Below are 20,814 nucleotides of genomic sequence, written 5' to 3' on the forward strand. Positions count from 1 at the left end.
GGAAGCAGAGGAAGGGGGCAGGGGAGAAGTGAGCAGAAGGAGGGGAAGGGGCAGAGGAGGTAGTGGGGAGGGGTGCATTGATGAAGGAAGCAGAGGAAGAGGGCTGGGGAGAAGTGAACAGAGGGAAGGGAAGGGGCAGGGGAGCTGGTGGGGAGGGGTGCATTGATGAGGGAAGCAGAGGAAGGGGGCAGGGGAGAAGTGAGCAGAGGGAGGTGCAGGGGCAGGGGAGCTGGTGGGGAGGGGTGCATTGATGAGGGAAGCAGAGGAAGGGGGCTGGGGAGAAGTGAACAGAGGGAGGGGAAGGGCCAGGGGAGCTGGTGGGGAGGGGTGCATTGATGAGGGAAGCAGAGGAAGGGGGCTGGGGAGAAGTGAGCAGAGGGAGGGGAAGGGGCAGGGGAGGTAGTGGGGAGGGGTGCATTCAACTGGCAGCAGCTTGCAGCTCCCTTTTGTAAAGCTGGCTCCTTAGAGATGTTAATGCTGCGTGTGCTGTCCCCGTGCAGGCTCCTGTGAAGGACGCTGGCTCAGAACAGCGGCAGGGGCTTGGGGTGCATTGTACCCTCCGGAAGCGCTAACAAAAGCCTTCCTCTTTGCTTTGCAGTGGCCCTTGGGGTGCAGGCGGTCGCTGTGTGAGAGCTTCATTCCCAGGAAGGTGAGTGAGGGCTGGGGGGGACACAGTTCAGAGGTCTGATCCTGGTCTGGGTGCTGGCCAGTTTTACACCAGTGTAACTCCATGAACTGCAACCGGATGGCTCGTGGCTCAGGCTAGCGTAGGTGAGAGCAGAGCTGGGACGTCCCCGTTGGCTGCCTGCAGTGGCTGTGTGAATTGAGGACATTGTCCGGGTTGCTAAGGATGGACAGTGATCCTTTGTTTGTACTGAAAGAGAGCAAAGCCCCCATGCAAGATTCACATAGTCATTTTTCTTTGCCATCAGATAACCCTTCTTGTCCCTGCATGGGATTCACTTGGGGTGAGGGGGAGAATAAGCAGCATCTCAGGGGTATTTGGCTGGAATATATCCCAAACCTTCCTTCCTAGTGCTGTTAATAACGCTGTCCATCAGGAAGGAACTGGCCGGCTTTTCACCACTAATGCTGGTGTCTCTGCATTTTACTGGGCTTGGACAATAGAAACCAGCTAGTCAGTTTCATTGTTGTTGCTTGCCCATTGCCTGCTCTGCCTGCCCTGCCCTTGCACAGTGGTTTGAGTTTGTTTGGAATCCACATGAGCTCTGTTTTTGATTGATAGCCTCAGGGTTTTGAGTCTGGTTCCATGGGAAGATGTGGGTTTTGTTTTGTTTTTTTAAAGTTTGTTTTTTAAAAAATATAAATGTTGAGCCCAAGTTACCTGACTCTACACTTAAAGAAACAGATGGTCACTGCTCTTTAGGTTTTAATAATATTGGTTGTCTAGTGATTGATCTGTCACTGAAAACAAAGCTACCTCTGTAAGTAAGTTTCCAGACAGCATCTGCTGTCTGGTGGTAAAACGTGAGCTCTTTAAGATTTTGGACAATCTCGAAAGGTGTTTGGCAGAAGGGAGGGCATGGAGCTGCAGCTGCAAACAAGGAGAAAATCCTGACACATCCTAATCCCTGATTCTGCAATTTGATCAGCCAGGGCACACCGCTGCCATTGCAGAGTTTCAGCTGCAGGATTTGGGCCTCAGAAATGGCATGCAAGCCCATGCATCCAGCCTAGCAGAATTGTAAAGTGAGAGGGAAAACCTGGGGTTTTACCTGCTGGGTGAATTAATTTTTTTTTCTTTAATCCTTTGAATCTTCTTGGATTTTCATTTGCCCAGCTGAGGGGAAAATGGAAATAAAAAGGTTACGGTGCTAAAGCCTGATTCCTGCTATTAAATAGATGCTCAATGTTATGGCAGTGAGTCAGCACTGATAGGCTAGGGAGAGACAAAAGACTTACCAGAGCAAGTACAGGGTTGAGAACTCCTTGCAAATTACGTAATTGCTTATTTCCAGACAAATGTGATGTTGTGGGATATAGCTGCCGCTTGCTTTGTTTACTTTGAAAATAATTAGCTCTGTGTATATACCTTGGGTTTTACCACACAGAGGGTTTCTAAAGTTCTCGCAATGTGCAAATTGCAGTAGTTTCTACAGTCAAAACAGATGGGCACATTGTTTTTTCTTATTGATGCAAAGGCTTTATTATTGAGGCTATTACAATGCTAATACTGAAGTGTTGTGAATATTCAAAACAGTACGCGTCTTTCTGAGCTATTGACATACATTTAGAGCACTTTATACACAATTTATCTTGTGCTCCCTGACAGACTAGCAAAACACGGCTAGCAGAATTCCCTTTCCCTGCCAACTTTAAAAGGCGTTAAGAGTTTTATTGGAAATACAGGCTGTGTTGAATAATTAGAGGGGGGAACATGGTGATAGATGAGTGTGAGGTTGGTGACTAGTATTGGGCTGCAAAAATTATTAGTACACTCAATGGGAAAGTGCAGATGCCAGCTGGAGAATTGACTTTGGTGGTGACCCTTCAAGAGAGTTCAATGTGTTGTAAAGTGACTTACTGATACTAAGGTGCCATATGCAAAATTGTCTTTTGGGGTTTTTTCCCCCCCTTTGGCTTCTTTGCCCCATTGCCTTTTTGCATTGTCTGCTCTCGTGAGATGAAATAAGGTTCTATAAGACTGAGAGTGACATGGCTTTATTTTAGAAATTATTCTGAAATGCATAAAAAGCAAAGAGCCTGAGTTTGCAGAATATATATATTGGAAGTAGGTGGTGAATCATGCCAATGTAGACATTGCTCAGATGGATGAGAGAGAGTTCATTAACTGGGAGAGATAATGACGTTAGATAAGACAACCCAATCGCAGACCTTTCAGTGAGCTCAAATATCAGTCATTTCAGTGGATGTTTTATTTATCTTGTGAAAAGGCCCTTTTTTTTTAAACACAACCACTTTTTTTCTCCTAGCCATATGCCTGTGTAATTCCTATTGTCAAATCAGTGGAGAGAGAAGAATAAGTTACAGTTTAACCTGTCAAACTATGATCTTGCTTTTCAGTGTGGGAGGAGTGCTGCAAAAATGGCTTTTTGTCTTCTGAAATTAATGTTCTTGTTTTGATGGTGGTTTATGATACAGTACTCTAATAAGACTGTCTAACTGGCAACCATTCAGATCTACAAAGCAGTGAAGACTAATGGCAAAACCATAGGTACCATATCACTGCTATTTCTTAAAAGGAATTACTTTTGTGATCCTTTGGATGATAGCTTATTCATGAATATAAAAAAATTAGGGTGCAGGGCAGTAGCTAAGAGAGACATTTTTGAAGGAACGTAACTTAAATGGACAGGATTGAATGTGGCCGTGAAAACGCAAAATGACATTCTTTTAAAGGAAAGTGGCCAATGCTTTGAGTGGTTTTCCTGCTATAACAGCATTGCTGTGGTCTTGATTACAGACTTAGAAATGCAGTGTTCATTTGTGCTGTGCTAATTGGAATATTCTTACCTGATCATGCTATTGGTTGATCAAGTAAATCTACCTCTTCATTAGTTTTATACGAAAGCTTGAAGCTTGATATTGATTCAAGCGTTTATCATTCTAAGTAGCAGTCATCTCTGGAGCCTGTATTATTAAATTTAGCTTGAAATTAAGTTGTATCAGGTCTCTGCAACATGTATTGTGAAGGTTTTCTGGTTCTCTTGAGAAGGTAGATTTAATCTAAGAGGTCTGGAAATTAGCAGGAAGGTTGAATTGTCTCCTCCACAGTTAAAATATTTTCCTTTCATCCTCCATACAACTGATTCTTACTGTGATGCTTCACAAAATGTATGTGTAGGGAAGGATACCTTCATTATAAATATTATAATATCCAACCTATTTTCCTAAGCTTATTTTCTGTTAAGAATCACCCATAAAACTTCCCTGATGCTAACTGGAAATTTGCTACACTATCAATTTCTGTTGGCGGATTTGTCCCTCCTAAAAGTTTAACCATCTTCCAGCTTTAGTGCTTTGCTAATACCTTTAAGGGCTGAAGCCACCGTGAGGCTCTGATGAACGAAGAGCCATCATTATGTTAAAGCAGATAAATCTTTGGTTTTCCATGCTGAACCATCTGTTGAAACTTTTTAACGTTGAGAGGGTAAATACAAGGACTTCAGTGCTGTAAAACACGTACAATGAAGGGTTGAATGTGAGGCTGAGCAAAACTACTTTACCAAAATAACTCCCTCAAGATAGATAGATATAAAACTTGGAGACTGCATCTCGCAGCTAGAGAGTGATCCCTGACGTGGGTGACTCCATCAGCTGTGCCTGAGCATTGCTCTTGCTGCAGCTTTTTTTATGCACTGGTCTGGGGAGCGACTGAGCAGTGAGGACAAGCCAGACATTCCATCTAGTATCAGCTGCTGGGCCATCTGGAGGGGAGATGAAAAGCCTGAGTTTAACTCTGGCTTTGTATTTTTGTTTTGTTCCCCCTCTTCTAGGCTTTCTTTCCCCTGCCAATCTGCCTGCTCTCACATCTCCCCTACCACCCCCAATGGCACATAAACCTCAGTGGTGACACAGTCAGTTTCTGCACTTGAAATTGCTGGAGGTCAGAGGCTCACTACAGTACAGTGTTCTGCTACTGCTGGCTTCGGTAACTGAGCCGCTTGGTGGTGGCTCCACACTTAGGGTGACCAGATGTTCCAATTTTATAGGGACAGTCCCAATATTTGGGGCTTTTTCTTATATAGGCTCCTATTCCCGCCCCCCCTCCCCCCGTCCTGATTTTTCACACTTGCTGACGGGGCACCCTGTCCACACTCCTTGGCTTTTCTGGTGCCAGTTGATGTCGTGAGCTCGTGAGACAAGAGCTCTCTAAGCGCTGCTGAATAAGGCAGAGAGCTGAGCAGGCATCTTGACTCACTTTACAGAGTGTCCTGTGTTCTGGAGCCTGGATTATAAACTGGAGGGTGTGTAGGGGAGGCTGCCCCAGCCTCTCTGGTTGGCTTCAGCTGAAGGTGATTATTAGATGGCCTACAGAAAGAAAGGTGAATTACCTTCCATACATCTCTCTTATCTATCTAACATGCAATCCTCTGCAATGCTTTCCTGCAGAGTGGGGGTACGGAACACATGCTCTCTGCAGCTGGGGAGGGACTGCCAAGATTCCTGAGTTTTGAACCTGAAGTATTCCGTGATCTTTCCCCTACCGTGGTCCGGAAATAGGCCTTGCAGTGTGTCTGAAAGATCACTAAACCCTCTCCTCACCGGCCAACAGAGGCAACGATTTAGGGTTTGCTTTGCCAACAATGCCAGCCTGCATTGCCCATTGATCTGACGTTCTCCTCGACACCTTTGCACTTTGCCCCATCCCTCATGCATAAGTGGAGCTCCCTGTAAAAATCCCCAATGTCCTCACGTTCTTTCACACCCCTCCTTAAAACTCTCCTCCACTGTAACGCGTACATGACACTGCACAATAGGTGAGCAGCTGGTGTGCTGTGACTGCTGATTATTGCAATAATCATATTGGTCTCGCTGTTCCCTTGGCCTCCAGAGAACCCCCCATTCCTCCCCCGCTCATGTCTGTCTATACCCATCTGTTATCTCATCTTATACTTGCATTATAAGCTTTTTGGTGGAGGGACCATCCTTCTGATAGATGCATGTGCAGCGCCTAGCACAATAGGTTCCTGACTGGGACCCCTAGATCGCACCACAGTAGAAATAATAAGAACCCATTATGAGAACTCTTTTGCCACCAGCCCCCTTCGTTTTTTTAAATCTGGGACCTTTCAGTGCTGCATCTGACTTCAGCTGACATGGTGCAACACGTGGGCAAAGCTGTCTTTAGGGGCTGGTTAACGCAATGAAGTTCTGTTGTGTCTGAGCACAGTTTACTCCTGGGGGAATTTTGTGCCAAAAATTTCTGCGCACAATATTTTAAAATTCTGCATATTTTAGTTGTCAAAATAACGCTATATAATCGGCCAGTTTCAATTATTTTTGGTCATACAGGCAACAACAAATATTCCCCTGGGAGTAGATTGTTAAAGAAACCCCTGTGACAACCCAGTTCCTGTTTCTCTGCCCCCTTCCCCTTAGAGCCCAGCCACAGGGCCCCTCACAGCCCTGAAACCCACACCTCCTACCCCCAGAGCCCAGCCGTGGGGCAACCGCTGCCCAAAAACCAGCACCACTTCCCCCCCAGAGCCCAGCTGCGGGGTACCCCCTAGCCCAGACAGCCACACCCTTATCCCTACCCCCGAACCCACTATGGAGCATCCTTCCAGCCTAGACACCCGCACCCCCTATCCTCCAGAGGCCACCTGCAGGGCCCCCAGCTCAGACACCTGTACCCCTCCCCCAAGCCCAGGCATCCAGAGGGAAAACAGCCTGATGCTGAGTGTTGGGTTTGTAGAGAATTTCCTGCACATCGCCCCCTTCCTTCAGGGCATGCTGGCAACTGCACCTGCTAGGAACTCTCCAGCTCCACCTCTTCTCCCTGCCCACACACCCCCGGCGATACCTTCTATTTGCAAGCTGGGCTCTGCTGGGTCAAGCAGCCCCTGATGGCAGCCAGCAGCTCTACAGCCCATTTCTGCGAGGGGAAAAAGGAAATTCTGCGCAGAACATTAATTCTGCATTGCTCAGTATCCCCCAGAAGTAACAGATGTCAGCAGTGGTGTTATCTGAACATGATTCATCCCAGGCTGTGCTGATTTCTAAGCAGAGGTCAGCATCACATCTGCTAGCACAAGGGTTCAGACACAGTGTAGGCCAGTCCTGAGATGGGAAGAACCCAAACCGTTTAGAGTCTGGTAGTTGAAACCCACAGCTGTGTAATGCACCAAACTTATCAACACTTGAAATGCTACAGTGGTACAGCAGCAGAATTGCAGCTGTGCCACTGGAGTGCTTCATGTAGATGCTCTCTATGCTGGCAGGAGGGTCAGAGGTAATCCACGTCGCGGAGAGGTTAGCACTGCCTACAAAAGGGGACTATCTCACCCACCCAATTCAGGGCACTTGAGCCAGGTTTTGCCGGACCATGTCTGCTACCCAGACAAGTTCTGCTGGTCGGGACTTCAGTCTCTATGATGCAGGAGCAGATCCCCTTCTTTTTTCCCACCAGAGCCCCAACATAGTGTTCTGGGAAACACCTTATGCTTTCATGTTTGTTCTGACTCTCTTGTCGTTTCTGCCTTTGGTGCTCCCTTCACCAGCCTCTTGTCTGAATGCCAAAGTGAGCTGTGAAGATGATGTGAAGGGCAGGGCATATAGGAGCCACGGTATCTGTAACAGAGAACAAAGGGGCCTGATTCTTCATTGTTCTACTCCTTGTGGAGTCATTTATACTAGTGCACAGTGGGTGTAAGTGATTACATAAGGACCAAGGCAATTCAGAATCCAGCCCATGTGTTGAGAGCATGGCCTGTAGGCTGGCCTGTCTTCTGCCCTGGGGATTTCTGAAAGCTAATTATCAAAGATCATTGACTTGAGGCAGCTTTATCGCTGATTAGCCCTCTGCCGCTGAATGCTTGTTAGGTCTGATTTTGCGGCTTGCTGTGCTCTTGAAGGGCGTTGGATTTCTTCAAGCTTGTTTTTTTTTTTGGGCAGAAATGTCAGTAGCCGTCAGAGTAACGTAGCGGTCCTGAATCCCTGCTGGTGTCGCTCATAAAAGCAAAAGTACCCTTTAACACGACTATTTCATGGTCCCTGTTCTGCAGGAGACCCGCGATAAGGAGGGGAGGAGAGATCCACGCTCATCATGATTAGCACTCTGGTCAGGGGTTCTCCCATTGTGATGTGAGTGCCAGCCTGAATGTGCAAGACAAAAACAGATACAAAACCTCCTAAACTTGAGAGGCCTTGGGATGTGATCTCAGCCTGCATGTTTGCAAAGTGTCTCTTCTGGCTTAGAATGTCTGCATGTTCCTGTCCCTCCAGGCTGCCCTCCAGCGAAACAATTCTCCTAGAACCCGAGACCTGTGCAGGAGGTCCTGGGTTGCATCCTTCTAATGATCATGTTGTCTGTCAGCATATGGTTCCATGCTCTGATATGTGTGTGACAAAAATGCAAATAAATGGCCATGTACATATGCAGAAAGGGTGGTTGGCCAGCTAATTCCACATAAGGCCTTGCGAGGTCATCGGCAGTCATGAATGTTGGCTTGTTCCAGAGATTTAAGAAGGGGAGCAAATGTACAATGGAAGGCGCGTCTACAGAAGCTGCTTTGTAGCCGTATCTGATCCCATTGCTCAGTGTCGTTAGCAAGGCTGGAAACACCAAAAACTGGTTTAATAAAATGGCGCGTTTATGCTGAGTTCTTGGCAGGGTTCTTCTTTTTTCATTTCTGGCAGGAAATTCTGCTTCTATCTCATGTATAGCTGGGATTGAGTCCTCTGATTATTAATTCATTTGCATAACCCCAGGCTGAGCTAACTTAATCCCCGACTTTAAGGAAGGTGGGAGGCAGCAGGGGCCAAAAACGCTCATGTGGGTGTGTGTAATCCAGTAACATTTCTGGGGGTGGTTTTTTAAAATGTGCAGGCTGGCGTTCTGTGGCTGGGTTATTTTCAGAGAGAGGAGTTTTGTTTAGCTCTCTTGCTCTTTCACTTAATGGCTCACTTTGCACATGTCGTGGCTTGCAGCTTTTCAGTGCTCCGCATTAATGAGCTACAAGTCAATAAGAGCCTTGCCATGGTTGTGCACTTTGCATGGACTTGAGACAGTGATAAGAATTTGACCCATATGTGCTGGTTTCCATGACATAGCAGCATATTCGGCTTTGCTTTGTGGAGCTCCTTTCATGAGTGCTGACCGAGTCCTGGAGCCATGCTTGACCTGGCCAAGGCTCCTTAGCCTATGTGCAATGTACCTTAGGTGGCATGTGATCAGGATCCATCACCAGATTTGGTCCACTGGTTGGATCATTAGCTTGCCCAGCTCAGGCCAGGTACTGACGGGGAGCACAACATGAATGCTGATCCATGCCCCCCACTGGGCCAAGTAGGTGTACTGAGATAGGCCTCGATATACTCAGCTCCCCAGAGCAGGAGAGTTTGTACAGTTTAATGAGCCACTATTTTGAACTGTAGAGAAAAAACTCAAGTGGTCTTGCATGCTACTGTCATGCCAATCTCCTCAGTTGCTGTGGACAGAAGCACTTGAGCTGCTTGTAGAGAAAAGGGGGCAACCCAGACTTTAGAGTGTGTGTGTGTGTGGGGTGGGGGTGGGGTACAAATCAGTCTTTTTTCATCCTAGAAAAGGGAGTACACAGCTACACTCGGTCTTTCCATCGGTGAAAGCGATTGCTGGTGCTATGTGATTTTTCCTGCTGGTAAACAACTCAAGAGACTGGCAACATGTAGGATGGAAAAGATGAAGCTAGCATGGTCAGAGTAGAAATGTGTGTTCTTGGGTAACAGTATATTGTGTAGCATTGTAGGAGTGTGTGGTGTGGCCCTGCCTACAGCCTAATAACAGACCAGGGTAAAAGGTGGAGGACAACAAAGATGTGGCACGAGACATTTCAGATGAAGGGCTCTAGAAATCTGTCCCTTAGTTTTGCTTCACACCGTTGACCTGCAATCAGCTCTGTTTCTACCGTGTGTGTTGTTTTTCTTATTGCTGTTGCAGACAAAGCATTATTAAACCACCTAGGGAATAAACGTAGCTCCTGGGAACACTCTTTTCTTACGCCACCTCATTTGCTGGCTCCAGTGAAGCTAAACAAGCTGTGTTTGATGAACTGCTGCAGAGCAGCTAGTACTATCATGTAAACAGGGAAGCTCTTTGCATCAGCCTGACTCATTCAGTCTTTTGTGGGTAGAGGGGGGAGAGGGGTCCCCTCTGTGTAGTGCAGAAATAATTATATACTGGGTCTCTGCTGAATAAAGCAGAGCTAATGAGTATTGCTAAGCAGGCCTTCGGTGCTACTCGGGGGCCACTCAGCCAAATGACAGTCCTGGCAATTCATGTTAGGGTTGAAGAAAATGTTTGGGGTAAGTTAACGTGGCTCTGGTACTGGCAGGTCAGGTGACCTAAGATGGAAGTAGATTCCACCTCCCTAATGTAATTGGTCCTAATTGATCTGAAAACTAAAAGGCTTGCGTGAGAATTGCCTTCTGCTATCCATTTAATTGCTGGGCTTCAGAACTTCCTGGGACTCTAATAGTGGCCAAGTAGGATTTTTTTTAGGGCTGTCAAGTGATTAAAACATTAATTGCGATTAATTGCACTGTTAAGCAATAATAGAATATCATTTATTTAAATTTTTGGATGTTTTCTACATTTTCAAATATTGATTTCAATTACAACACAGAATACAAGGTGTATGGTGCTCACTTTATATTTACTTTTGATTCCAAGTGTTTGCATTGTAAAAAGACAAAAGAAATAGTATTTTCCAATTCACCTAACAGAAGTACTGTAATGCAATTGTATCTTGCAATGCCGGCTACAAAAGTGCCATGAAAATGCCTGTTCTCAGCATTATCTCCTGTAAATGTAACCAACCTTGTTTGTCTTAGTGATTGGCTGAACAAGAAGTAGGACTGAGAGGACTTGTAGGCTCTGAAGTTTTACATTATTTTGTTTTAGAGAGCAGTTATATGACAAAACAAAAAAAATCTACATTTGTAAGTTGCACTTTCAGAACAAAGAGATTGCACTACGCTACTTGCATGAAGTGAATTGAAATATACTATTTCTTCTGTTTATCATTTTTCAGTGGAAATATTTGTAATCAAAATATACACTGATTTCAGTTACAACACAGAATACAAGATATATGTAAAAATGTAGAAAAACATCCTAAATTTAATAAATTTCAATTGGTAATCTCATGTTTCATAGTGCAATTAAAACTGTGATTAATTGCAATTAATTTGTTTGAGTTAATCACATGAGTTAACTGCAATTAATTGACAGCACTAATATTTTTCTTACTTTTTCACCCCTTTTCAATTATCTCTGAGAAAGAAGTAACTCATCACCACCTTGATGGATTCAGAATCCCAGAAGAAATCACCCGATCAAGAAATCCGAGGACCTGATTAGTTTTTCCTAAATCTTTGCTAGAATCAGGGAGCTCTCTCTGTTTTCACCCAGTTCAAAACAATAGGGAGAGTGGGTGGTAATAGCTGACTTTTGATTATCTAAAGGTCTTTGTGTTTTTCTTTCAGCATTCACCTCTATTGCTGCAGATTGAGTGTTGCTACAGGTAACATGCGTGGGTGAGAGAAAGCTCTTCTCTGTTGCTGGGCTGTGGAATTCAGTAAAGCCAAGATGTATTAGAGCTCCTGAAAAATCCTCAGCGCAGAGGCCCAGAGCCATCCAAGTAGCATATTCTTTTGCCCAGTAGAGGCAGTTGATTGTTTCTTCTCTCTGGCATTTTAGCCTGGTTTCAGGTCAGCGCTTGGATTGCTACACTTCTCACTCGGAACTGCTGGTGAAACTGTTTACTGTGCAGTTGCCTGCATCACTCAGCGTGCAAAAGCATGTCCGGTAAAGCCCATCATCAGTGTAACATCCAATGTCTCTCCTTCCGGCAGGTGAGCGTGGTGGGTGATGGGATGGATGAAGCCGAGCAGGACCAGTATGAAGCCCGTCTCAAGGAGCTCTTTGACAGCTTTGACAGCACGGGCACTGGATCCCTTGGGCAGGAGGAGCTGACCGATCTGTGTCACGTGTTACATCTGGAGGAAGTGGCTCCTGGAGCACTGCAACAGACACTTCTGCAAGGCAACCTTCTTGGCAGGGTAAGGCCAACTGACTATGGAGGGAGTAAGTGCCCCTGCTAAAGCCAACAAGCACATCATACCTCATGTAACTGTCTAGCAAAGGGGGATAATGAAAAGTGTGGCGTGCCCTGATTGTTACATCTCAGTGGAAGCACATGGGAACTTTTGGTTATTTAATTCAGAATCCCGGTCGTTACTGTAAATTAACGACTTCTGTGACTTCTTGCAAGGAAAGAGGCAAAAATAGTACTAGTCAAAGCTGCTTTTCCCTGCACACTGTATTTTGCAGGGCTTCCCTCAGTGCTCCCTGTTCTAGGCCAATGCCTGACCTAGGCCGTTTCTAGGCTAAGGAAACCCACAATAGGGTAACTAGTTTCACTGGCACCAAACCCTAACACAGATGTGGTGCACCAGGGCACAGCAGGGCTTGCGCTGTTGTGTTACCCAACCGAGAGGCACCACTGCAGCGTATGCACATGAGGGGTTTGTGAAGATGTAACCGTGCTGATGTTGCTAGGTGAAGGGAGGAGGCTGCTTATCTCCTCTGCTGTAAAAAGTAATGACTCTTATACAGTGACGCCTCTCCTCGCGGGTGCTTGGAAGCAGAAGTCAAGAGTGACTCAATTCTGGCATCTACTGTAAGAAAATAGCCTTCTTTTCCCTGTGGCTTTCACTTGAGCTGAAACAAATGCACAGAGCAGTTGCTGAAGGAGAAATTAGTGACAATGAGGAAGAAAACTATTTAAGAATGCATTTCTCAAGACTTTAAGGAAGTCAGTCACACTGAGTCTTTGGGCCAGAGTCACTTCCTTTCCAATGCAGAGCGGAGTGACTTCTGCTTCAACTATTGCATTCAGCTAATGGGGTTTGTTTACACACAAACTGCCTTTAACTCGGATGTTGCCCTGATTTAATTAAACTGGTGCAGCTTTGTCTGGTGCACTCTTACACTCATTTAAAACTGCTTTCATCCAATGTAAGATGGTGCATCGATTTAGCTTATGCCTGTTTAAATAACCAATATAAAACAGACTTAAACTGATGTAAGTGTGTCCACATGCATAAAGTTGCACCAGTAAAACTTAATTGAGGTGACATCAACATGTCTAGTTAAATGAGTGCAACATTTAGACCGGCCCTTATGACACTCTGTCCAAATATACTCCTGGCAGCAGGCTTGGAAACGGGCCATCGGTTCTACAGATGTTCATTAACTTTCCATGCAAGTGATCTGGCTTTGCTTCAGTTTTGATACTGTTTGTATTTCAAGTATTTTCCCTTTATTTCTTCCATGGGATGGTGGTAAGAAGAAATCTTGTGACTTTGTGCTCCAGTGGCCTTACAGATAGCGGGGAAGGGGTGTTCAGTCTTTTTCTAATGGCCTCAATTATTTTAGAATTCTTAAAACTGAGGCTAGTTTCAGACATGACTTTGATCTTTTACATTTACAGTCCACTCTATCCTCCCACTCTACAGAGAGCATGGGATTTCCTCAGGTGTAACCAGAACACACTGCTGTGACTCCTGAGCGGGTGGATTATGTGGAGCTGCAGCTGTGGTCTGTGAATTGTTCGCCACTGCTGAGCTTCCCTCTTGCTAGCTCACAGAATCTGTGTACGGTGATACTGTGTACCAGATCTGGTACCAGCTTGTCTGGATAACGGTGGTGCAAGTGAATGCACCTGTTTTTAAAGCAGCATTATGGTGTGATGTTTGCTTTATAGACTTCAAGATCAGCCTGTTGCTCAGTGTGAACCAGGTGCATCATGAGACTTTCAAACTTAAAACAAATGTCACATGTTGCTGGGCTGTATGTACAAGACGCCTGCCCCTGAAAATGAAGAGCTTTGGAGCTGAAAGCCTTCCTTTTGTAAAACTCCTTTAAAATCAGGAAAACAGAGGAAGCTCGGGCCAAGTTTCCTCTGCTTCAGACTAGGGCAAGCACAATAATTTGACCTGTGAATTTCTCACCAAACCTAATCTCCCCTCGGACAAAATAACTTTGTAAAAAAGAAACTTCCTTCCCCTTGGGCTGAGATTCTCTTGCTGATGGGACTTGCTGGCAGGGAAGCATTAACGGATACAAGAGGAGACTTCTGACCTTTCCAAATAGCAGCATGGCATTTGCTTGAGTACTAGTTACTTACTTTCCACCCCAGTTCCAACTTTTTCCGTTCAGACGCGATCATCCGGCTTCGCTGCGGAACATGAGAGCAGATGTGGGGAGGGCAGGGAATAAGGCATGCCTCACAAGCCTGGTTGCTTGAATTTTGCCAGGGAATTTGCGCAGCTGCGCCAGCTGTAAAGCTAGAACAAAGTCCCTTGTCAGATGCCCACTTGGAGAGGAACAGGGACAAGGTAAAAAGGAAACGCTCAGCCTAAAGAAAAGAGGCTGCTATTTAAGAACGTCATGAGGACTGAATCACTCTTGAATAGTTATCTCAACGTGCTTAATCTCCTAAAGATTTCCTGGGGCGATGAAGATGGTTTCGGGGATGGTTTTTGGCGTTGGGGAAAAGTTCTGTTATAGTCTCGTGTCTTAGTGAGAGTTCTTATAATCTGTCTTCAGCCTCTCCTCACGCCTCCCCGCTTACCCCACTTGCTAGTGGCATCAATGGTCCATGCCTGAGTATGAACCTGATTTAATGGTTATCAAATCCTAGGGAGGTTGTCAATAGAATGGCAGTAAACACGCTGCTCCCTAATGGAGGCCTGTTCTATCAGCACCAATCTGTTTCCTACAGATGGTTACTCTCCACACTGAGTGGCTTTTGTTTTGTGTATTTAAAAAGCAACCTTGTTTTAAAGGACACTTGTGTGGTGGGGGAAAAATGAACTGACATGTTTAAGGAGTTGCAACTCGGCAAGTCATGTGCAAGCTTTTGTATTTGCTGTTTGCCTATGAATAATGAATACATGAAGTCGCGGCATGTAGTATGGTATTTGCCCAGTGCCCCGGTGATGAAAGTTTTTTATATAGCAGTGCATACAACAAACACTGCTTCTGATGTACTTGGTGGTTATCTGGAGTCATGTCGGTTTGAATTAAGCTAACATACTACTTTCTGTGCATAAGACTCTAACGATTAACCAATCCACTCTACCTTCCCAGTATGTCTTGGTTATAGAAATCCGATAGTTTGTCTTGCAGTAGGACTAACCCAACTCTCACTATCCTTTCTTATCTCTATTGTGTACTAAGGCAGTGCTCAAAATAACCCTTCAGATTCCTCTGTGGGGTGCATTTCATTGTGCCTTTTGAAATACAGTAGCCAAGGTGCTTGTAGATTTACGTCTATTTTCTGGACTTTAACAGTTAACTATGGTTCCTGCATCATAAATGCACAGTAGGGCTCAGTAAGGAATAAAAAAAAATTAGTGTTAGTGTGACTTTTGTATCAGTTGTGCTTCTAGTTCAGCCACAGTGAAAGTGTGCTAGGTGCGTCCCAAAACAAGGAGACATGGTCCCTGCCTTAGAGTTGAAATGTGAGGCTACCCCATGTAGCCCTTGGAATGTATTTTACCTATTTCCTTTCAGATGGCAGAAGCCTTATGCTGAACTGTAATCGCTGAGTGTTTGCTGCTTGTGAAGGAGCCGTATAGTTTTTACAGCTATATAGGTTCATACAGCTCTCAACAGTGATTCCTTGCATCTAGTCTGCGTTTAATGCTGTCAGTAACTCTTTGATGGGAGGACTTTTGTATTGGGAGGACTGGGTTGGTTCCGTCGCAGGAGGTTAAAACTTCTTGCTGTCCCAGCCCGTTTCTGGAGAGTATTGAGGCTCAGGCAGTCCAAGTATCCAGCACATTACAGAGACACGTATGAAGCAGCACACAGCTTACACTGTGCCTATACCTAGTGGAGATGGGTGGGCGGCCTGGCCTGGTCTAAACTGGGTTTCGTAGCCACTGAGGTCGATACACCCATGCAACCCTTAATGCTGATGTGCTGTACCAGTGTAAACTATACCTGGATTTAATGCAGATTGACTCCTATAGTGATACCAGTGGCTAAAACTCTAGTGTAGACAAGGCTGAAGACTCCCTTGTGGCCTTCTTCAGGAGGGGCTGGCAGAGGTCAGGTTTCAGACAGATATGCCTAATGTAAAAAGCAAACATGCACAGAGAGCACCTGCTCCGTTTGTCTTCCTTTTGCAGCTCATCTTTAAAGGGCTGCCTGCTGCCTCCCTGAAATCTCTTAGCAAAGCCTGCCATAATGATATTCTGTATCTCTCTTCCATTCTCTCATTTTTTGTGTGTGCATATAAAATGGGCTGTTTAAGAATTCATCTATCCCCCCTTTATTCTCCACCTGAGGTCACTCTGGCTGTGACAGTATGGTCGGCTACTGTGGGAATGAATTCACAAACAGAGGATTGACTTCAAGTCGAGAATCTTCTGTGAAGATCAAGGAAAGGGAAATATAAGAAGCTGGTACCAGATTCTCTCATGGGAGAGGTAACTTGAAGAGTGTTGATTTGGATTGTATGGTGGCTGATAGTGAAAATGATGAGTAGTGTTTTTTACACACACACACACACACACACACACACACACACACACACACACACACCAGTGTAGGGTCCCTTCTAGGCTTATATTGCTACGATTCTGTTTTTTCTTTCCAGTGCTAATAAGAGGGCTAGTTTATAGGAAGCTTCCTTCTGAAAATGGACCTCAGGATTTCTAAACACTGTCAGGAAAATCCTGCAACCTGCAGTTTAATTAGCTTGATTACCATGGGGAAACAGCCGTCCTGTCTATGTACATATTGTCTTTTGATTTACTTGTACTTGGATAATTCTTCTCACTTGGGACAAGATACCTTATTCAGTGGGTGAATACAGTAAAATTTAGTCTTTGTCTTCCTCTTCCTTGTGAGGACATGGTGAGTAGGTTGTGTGCATGGGATGAGAAATCGCCAGGACCATTTTGCAAGGCTACCGTAAATAGTGCACCAAACCCAACTCCCCTCCGCCGCGCTGCATCTCCCAGTAGCCTAAATCTGCTTAATTAAATAGTGTCAATAATTGTAGAGCCTGGGGACTGGGACCTTTCCTCCGTACCTGTTTGTAGCAGCATCTAGCACAATAGGACCCTGATCCTCATTTGGACCTCTGGGTTGCTAATGCCATACAGAACTAATGCTGTGTCATTACACTCCATTTTATTTCCAGTTTGTTGTGCCTTAGGAACTTTGTAATAAATGCTGTACCAGCAGCACCTACAAACTTGAGAGCGCTGCCAATTGCTAGATTCTGAAATGTCATTTGGGCTCCCTTTAATTCAGTCATCAAGAGCATTAAACTTTACATCCACTGTAACTATTTCACCCCAGGGCTCTCTTCCTTCTGTTCTGAAGGGGCTAAGGAGTTTTTTTTGATGTTGAGTTTCTAAGACTGTTTTTCAGAAGTTGAGGTCAATGGAGCTGCAGTCGAACCTCAGAATTACAGAAACCTCAGGAATGGAGGTTGTTCGTAACTCTGAAATGTTTGTAACTCTGAACAAAACGTTCTGGTTGGTCTTTCAAAAGTTTACAACTGGACATTGACTTAATACAGCGTTGAAACTTTACTATGCAGGAGAAAAATGCTGCTTTCTCTTGATTTTTGTAGTAGTTTGTTTAATGCAGTACTCTACTGTTGGTTTTTTTTTCTGTTTCTTCTTCTGCCTGATTGTGTACTTCCATTTCCAAGTGAGCTGTGTGGTTGACTGGTCAGTTCATGACTCTGAGGTTCTCCTGTATGTTCAATAGCTGTGCTAGTGTATTTGTACAGGCTTTGCTGTATTGCAGATTGTCTGATAGAACAGTATCTCCACTTGCATATCTTGACAAGCCTTTTCAAATCTCTGTGTCCTGTACCTCCATTGGCCTTTAAAAAAGGCTGGGAAATAAACGTGTCACTAAAGAAATAGCATGGTGACAGTAGCCATTGCTTGAGGATCTGTGGTGTAATGGGCCAACTAGTTTTTACAACTGTAACTTTGAGTTTGAGGTGCTGTCTGTCTGGGGGTCCCCTGGTCAGTTCTTTGAGCGTGTTCCTGTTTTACTTTTAGCAATTGCATTTAGCAAACTTAAATGATATTTTTTGAGAGAGACTCATACAAACCTAAGATCTGTTTCATCATTTTCTTTGGACAGCCAAGATCAAATGTGCAATATAAACAGTAAAAGAATAATTCTTCCTCCCCTCCCCTCCAATCTTTGGTTTTAAAGATTTTTACTGTATGACAGAAGCAGGTTTAAAAAACGAACCAACCCTCACATGTTCACTCTTTCAGTTGACTGTGTCCCTCTAGCAATTAAATCTTCGTGCTCAGAGAACACAGGCCAAATTCTTTTCCTCATGGGAGGCCTCCTAGCCCTTTTCCAGTGTGATGATTTGACTTGTATTTTTGTTGTCATTTCCTTCAGAGTCTCAATTTTGGGCAGGGCACCTGTAAGTTCTCTCAAGTTCCCCGGGGTTCTTGTTTCACTGCTAAACTTGCAGTGATGTATATTGTAGGACTAATTATTTGCATTTTTAATCCCATTGCACAGCTGATTGCAATGTTAATTTTTTAAGACTACTATCAGCTTCTTCCCTGAAGACTAATCTCCTTTAGATTCAACTTGAAGCGGTCATGGTGAAATTGCTTCGTGTGATAAAAATGAGCCATCTGTTCCGTGTGCAGCTGTTTGGCTAGAGTTAAACACCAAGAGAAATGTGCTGGTTCTACTCTCCCCCCTCCCTGCACTCTCCTTCCCCTTCCTTAACACTGCCTGTAAAACTCATTCAATTGCATAGCAAGCTCTGACTTGGCAGGAAATATCTCTTCGAGCCTTTAGCATTGATATATGGTGCAGCAGCTTCCTTCAAAACAATGAGCACTCTGTTAGGTGAGAACAATATAGTAATACTCCCCCCCTACACGCACGTGCGCACACACACACAAAATACATATCTACTGTTGAGTACTTAAGGGGTTATTCTTTGCCTCGCTGCTAAGAGAGGTGTCTGAATAATTCCCACTAATTATTGGTTGTATCCCTCACACACTGATGGGAGAACAGACACCCCTCCCCTTTTTTTTTTACTTGTTGCTCATTGCACATAAATTGTCGCCAGCAATTTACAAGTAGCTGGAGTTTGTTCCGTATAGTACAGTAGGAATAATCCACTAACTAAATTAAGCAGCAAGCCCTTGCGAGTGATGCTTAGAAGTCATGTCTAATAGTATTTTAACACCTTTCTCAACCACTCATTAACTAAAATAGATTATATGTAATTTACACCCCTGAATTTGCCCAGTTGGCTTTAGTCAGCCCTTGGGTGCACTGATTGGTTGATAACTTTGGCAGTCAGCTGGCTACATCTTTTTGGGTGCTAAGGGTCTTAAGCACTGATGCTTCGGGCAAAGCGAGTTGGTAGCTCTGACTGCTAGGACTTGCCTCTCCATCGCACAGCGCTTCACATCATTCTCTGATTGGAGAGAAAATGACAAGGAATGTGGTGGGTGAGGGATGTGAAACAAGACCAAGTGATTCCTTCAACCCTGTTCACAGCCCCAGCTACACTGGGCCGTTGATTTAATGCTGCCAGCTGTCAGCAGTAGGGCCTCTGAACTGGTGCTGAAAATGGTTTAACTGCTAATACATTCAGCACTGAATTAGAGTACCTCGGCCAGTTTCCTAGTGCTGAATCTGAAGCCTCACCTCTTCTCCTGCCCCGCAAACACATCCTAGAGAAGATGATGCAGAGGGGAACTGTTAATCTAACTCCTTCATCTTTTATTCATGCTCATTTAGTTTAAATGTCAAGTTTTTTTTTAATCAGGCAAATTCTCCCATCCCTGTAAACTGCCCTTTGAAGTACACCAGCATTTTGAAATATACGTCGAATGCATGGCAGCAATTAGTATTCAGATGAAGTCCTCTGTAACAAGTTTCTTTACAGAACATGTATCTAACTCTGTTTAATTACTTCTTGTGCATATGTTTAAAAATCTAGTGGTGATTTGCATAGCTTGAATGGTTGAGTCCAGAATTCATTTATGCTAGCAGATGAGCGGCAGAGCAGCAGTGTGCACGTACAGCAATCTGCCTAGTGTTACTCTTGCATAGCTGTCTGGATGCTCTGTGATCTGCCCTGGGATAAGGAGAAATCTCTCTCTCTGGCCTTGTCATTCACTGCTAATAAAGGTGCAGGATTTTTTAACCTCCGTGTAACTAACGTGTGTCAGCTGTCCTGAGGTTAAAAACACAGTGTGAACAAGGCTCTGTAGGTTTTACTTCAGTGGCGCTAGATGTGGGGGGCGTAGTAGTGTTGACTTCAGCTAGTTTACCTCATGGTTTAAACTAAAGTGCTTCATCTTCACTATTTACCTCAGGATAGGTCACGTGCTTAGGTTAACCCAAGGTAAAAAATGCACCCCTTTGTCAGGAAAGATGGTTTGTCTGGTTAGGTAGGTGTGTTAACACTGTACGACTGTGTACAAAGCTATAATTCACTCTCTGAACTGCCACTGGTGGGACTGTCATCAGCTTGGTCCTCTATACTAGAGCTTTCACCACTGGTGCACTTGCACCACTAGTGTATTTATGGCCCTCAAATCTGCTAGTGTAGACAAGGCCTCGGCAGTTAGTGCCACTAGCACAGGATATTTTCAGGAAGTAATAAAAAATAAACCAAATCTTGTTCAACGCTGAGAATTCTGTTCCAATTCATCTGGCTGAAAGGGAAATCCCCGGGGTTAGCTCTGGCTTGCAACTGAGCGACGTTGAATAGCTTCGCCCCTTGTCCTGGCATTTTCTTTTTCTGACTCGCTGTGCAAGCTGGAGGCAGCTGTACGGCCTGGGTATCTGGAATTGTTGGTATTCAGAAATACGCTTCTACAAATGAGGCTGTGTCCCTGCCACATTGCTGTTAATGGCAATAAAGCAACAGTGCTTCTTACAGGCGCTGCAGAAAGGCCAGGGTGACAGAAATGCATGGATTCAAATCTCTTGTGGGGATCTGTCCTCCCTCGTCTTGTTTTACCATATTTAAAACCCAAGACTTCTAGTCCTGTAGATGACCTTGAAAGTATAAACTAGTGCACTGCTGT

General features: G+C 44.7%; 2 protein-coding genes across 8 annotated transcripts in view; one reads left to right on the forward strand and one right to left on the reverse strand.

Annotated features, from left to right (window-relative positions):
* FRMD6 (FERM domain containing 6) overlaps positions 1–2,796 on the reverse strand; it is a 727,784-nt gene extending 724,988 nt beyond the window's left edge. The window contains exon 1 of the mRNA XM_050954687.1: positions 2,781–2,796. The gene's annotated coding sequence lies outside the window, so the exon portion shown is untranslated. The remainder of the gene's footprint in view (positions 1–2,780) is intronic.
* NIN (ninein) overlaps positions 1–20,814 on the forward strand; it is a 114,770-nt gene that overhangs the window by 2,112 nt on the left and 91,844 nt on the right. For all 7 annotated transcript variants that reach the window (XM_050954589.1, XM_050954585.1, XM_050954588.1 and 4 more), the window contains exons 2-3: positions 599–649; positions 11,539–11,745. In XM_050954589.1, coding sequence (XP_050810546.1) covers positions 11,560–11,745 — 186 coding nt within the window. In that variant the 5' untranslated portion in view covers positions 599–649; positions 11,539–11,559. The remainder of the gene's footprint in view (positions 1–598; positions 650–11,538; positions 11,746–20,814) is intronic.

This window comes from Gopherus flavomarginatus, chromosome 5, assembly GCF_025201925.1.
Source record: "Gopherus flavomarginatus isolate rGopFla2 chromosome 5, rGopFla2.mat.asm, whole genome shotgun sequence".
Taxonomy (NCBI): Eukaryota; Metazoa; Chordata; order Testudines; family Testudinidae; genus Gopherus; species Gopherus flavomarginatus.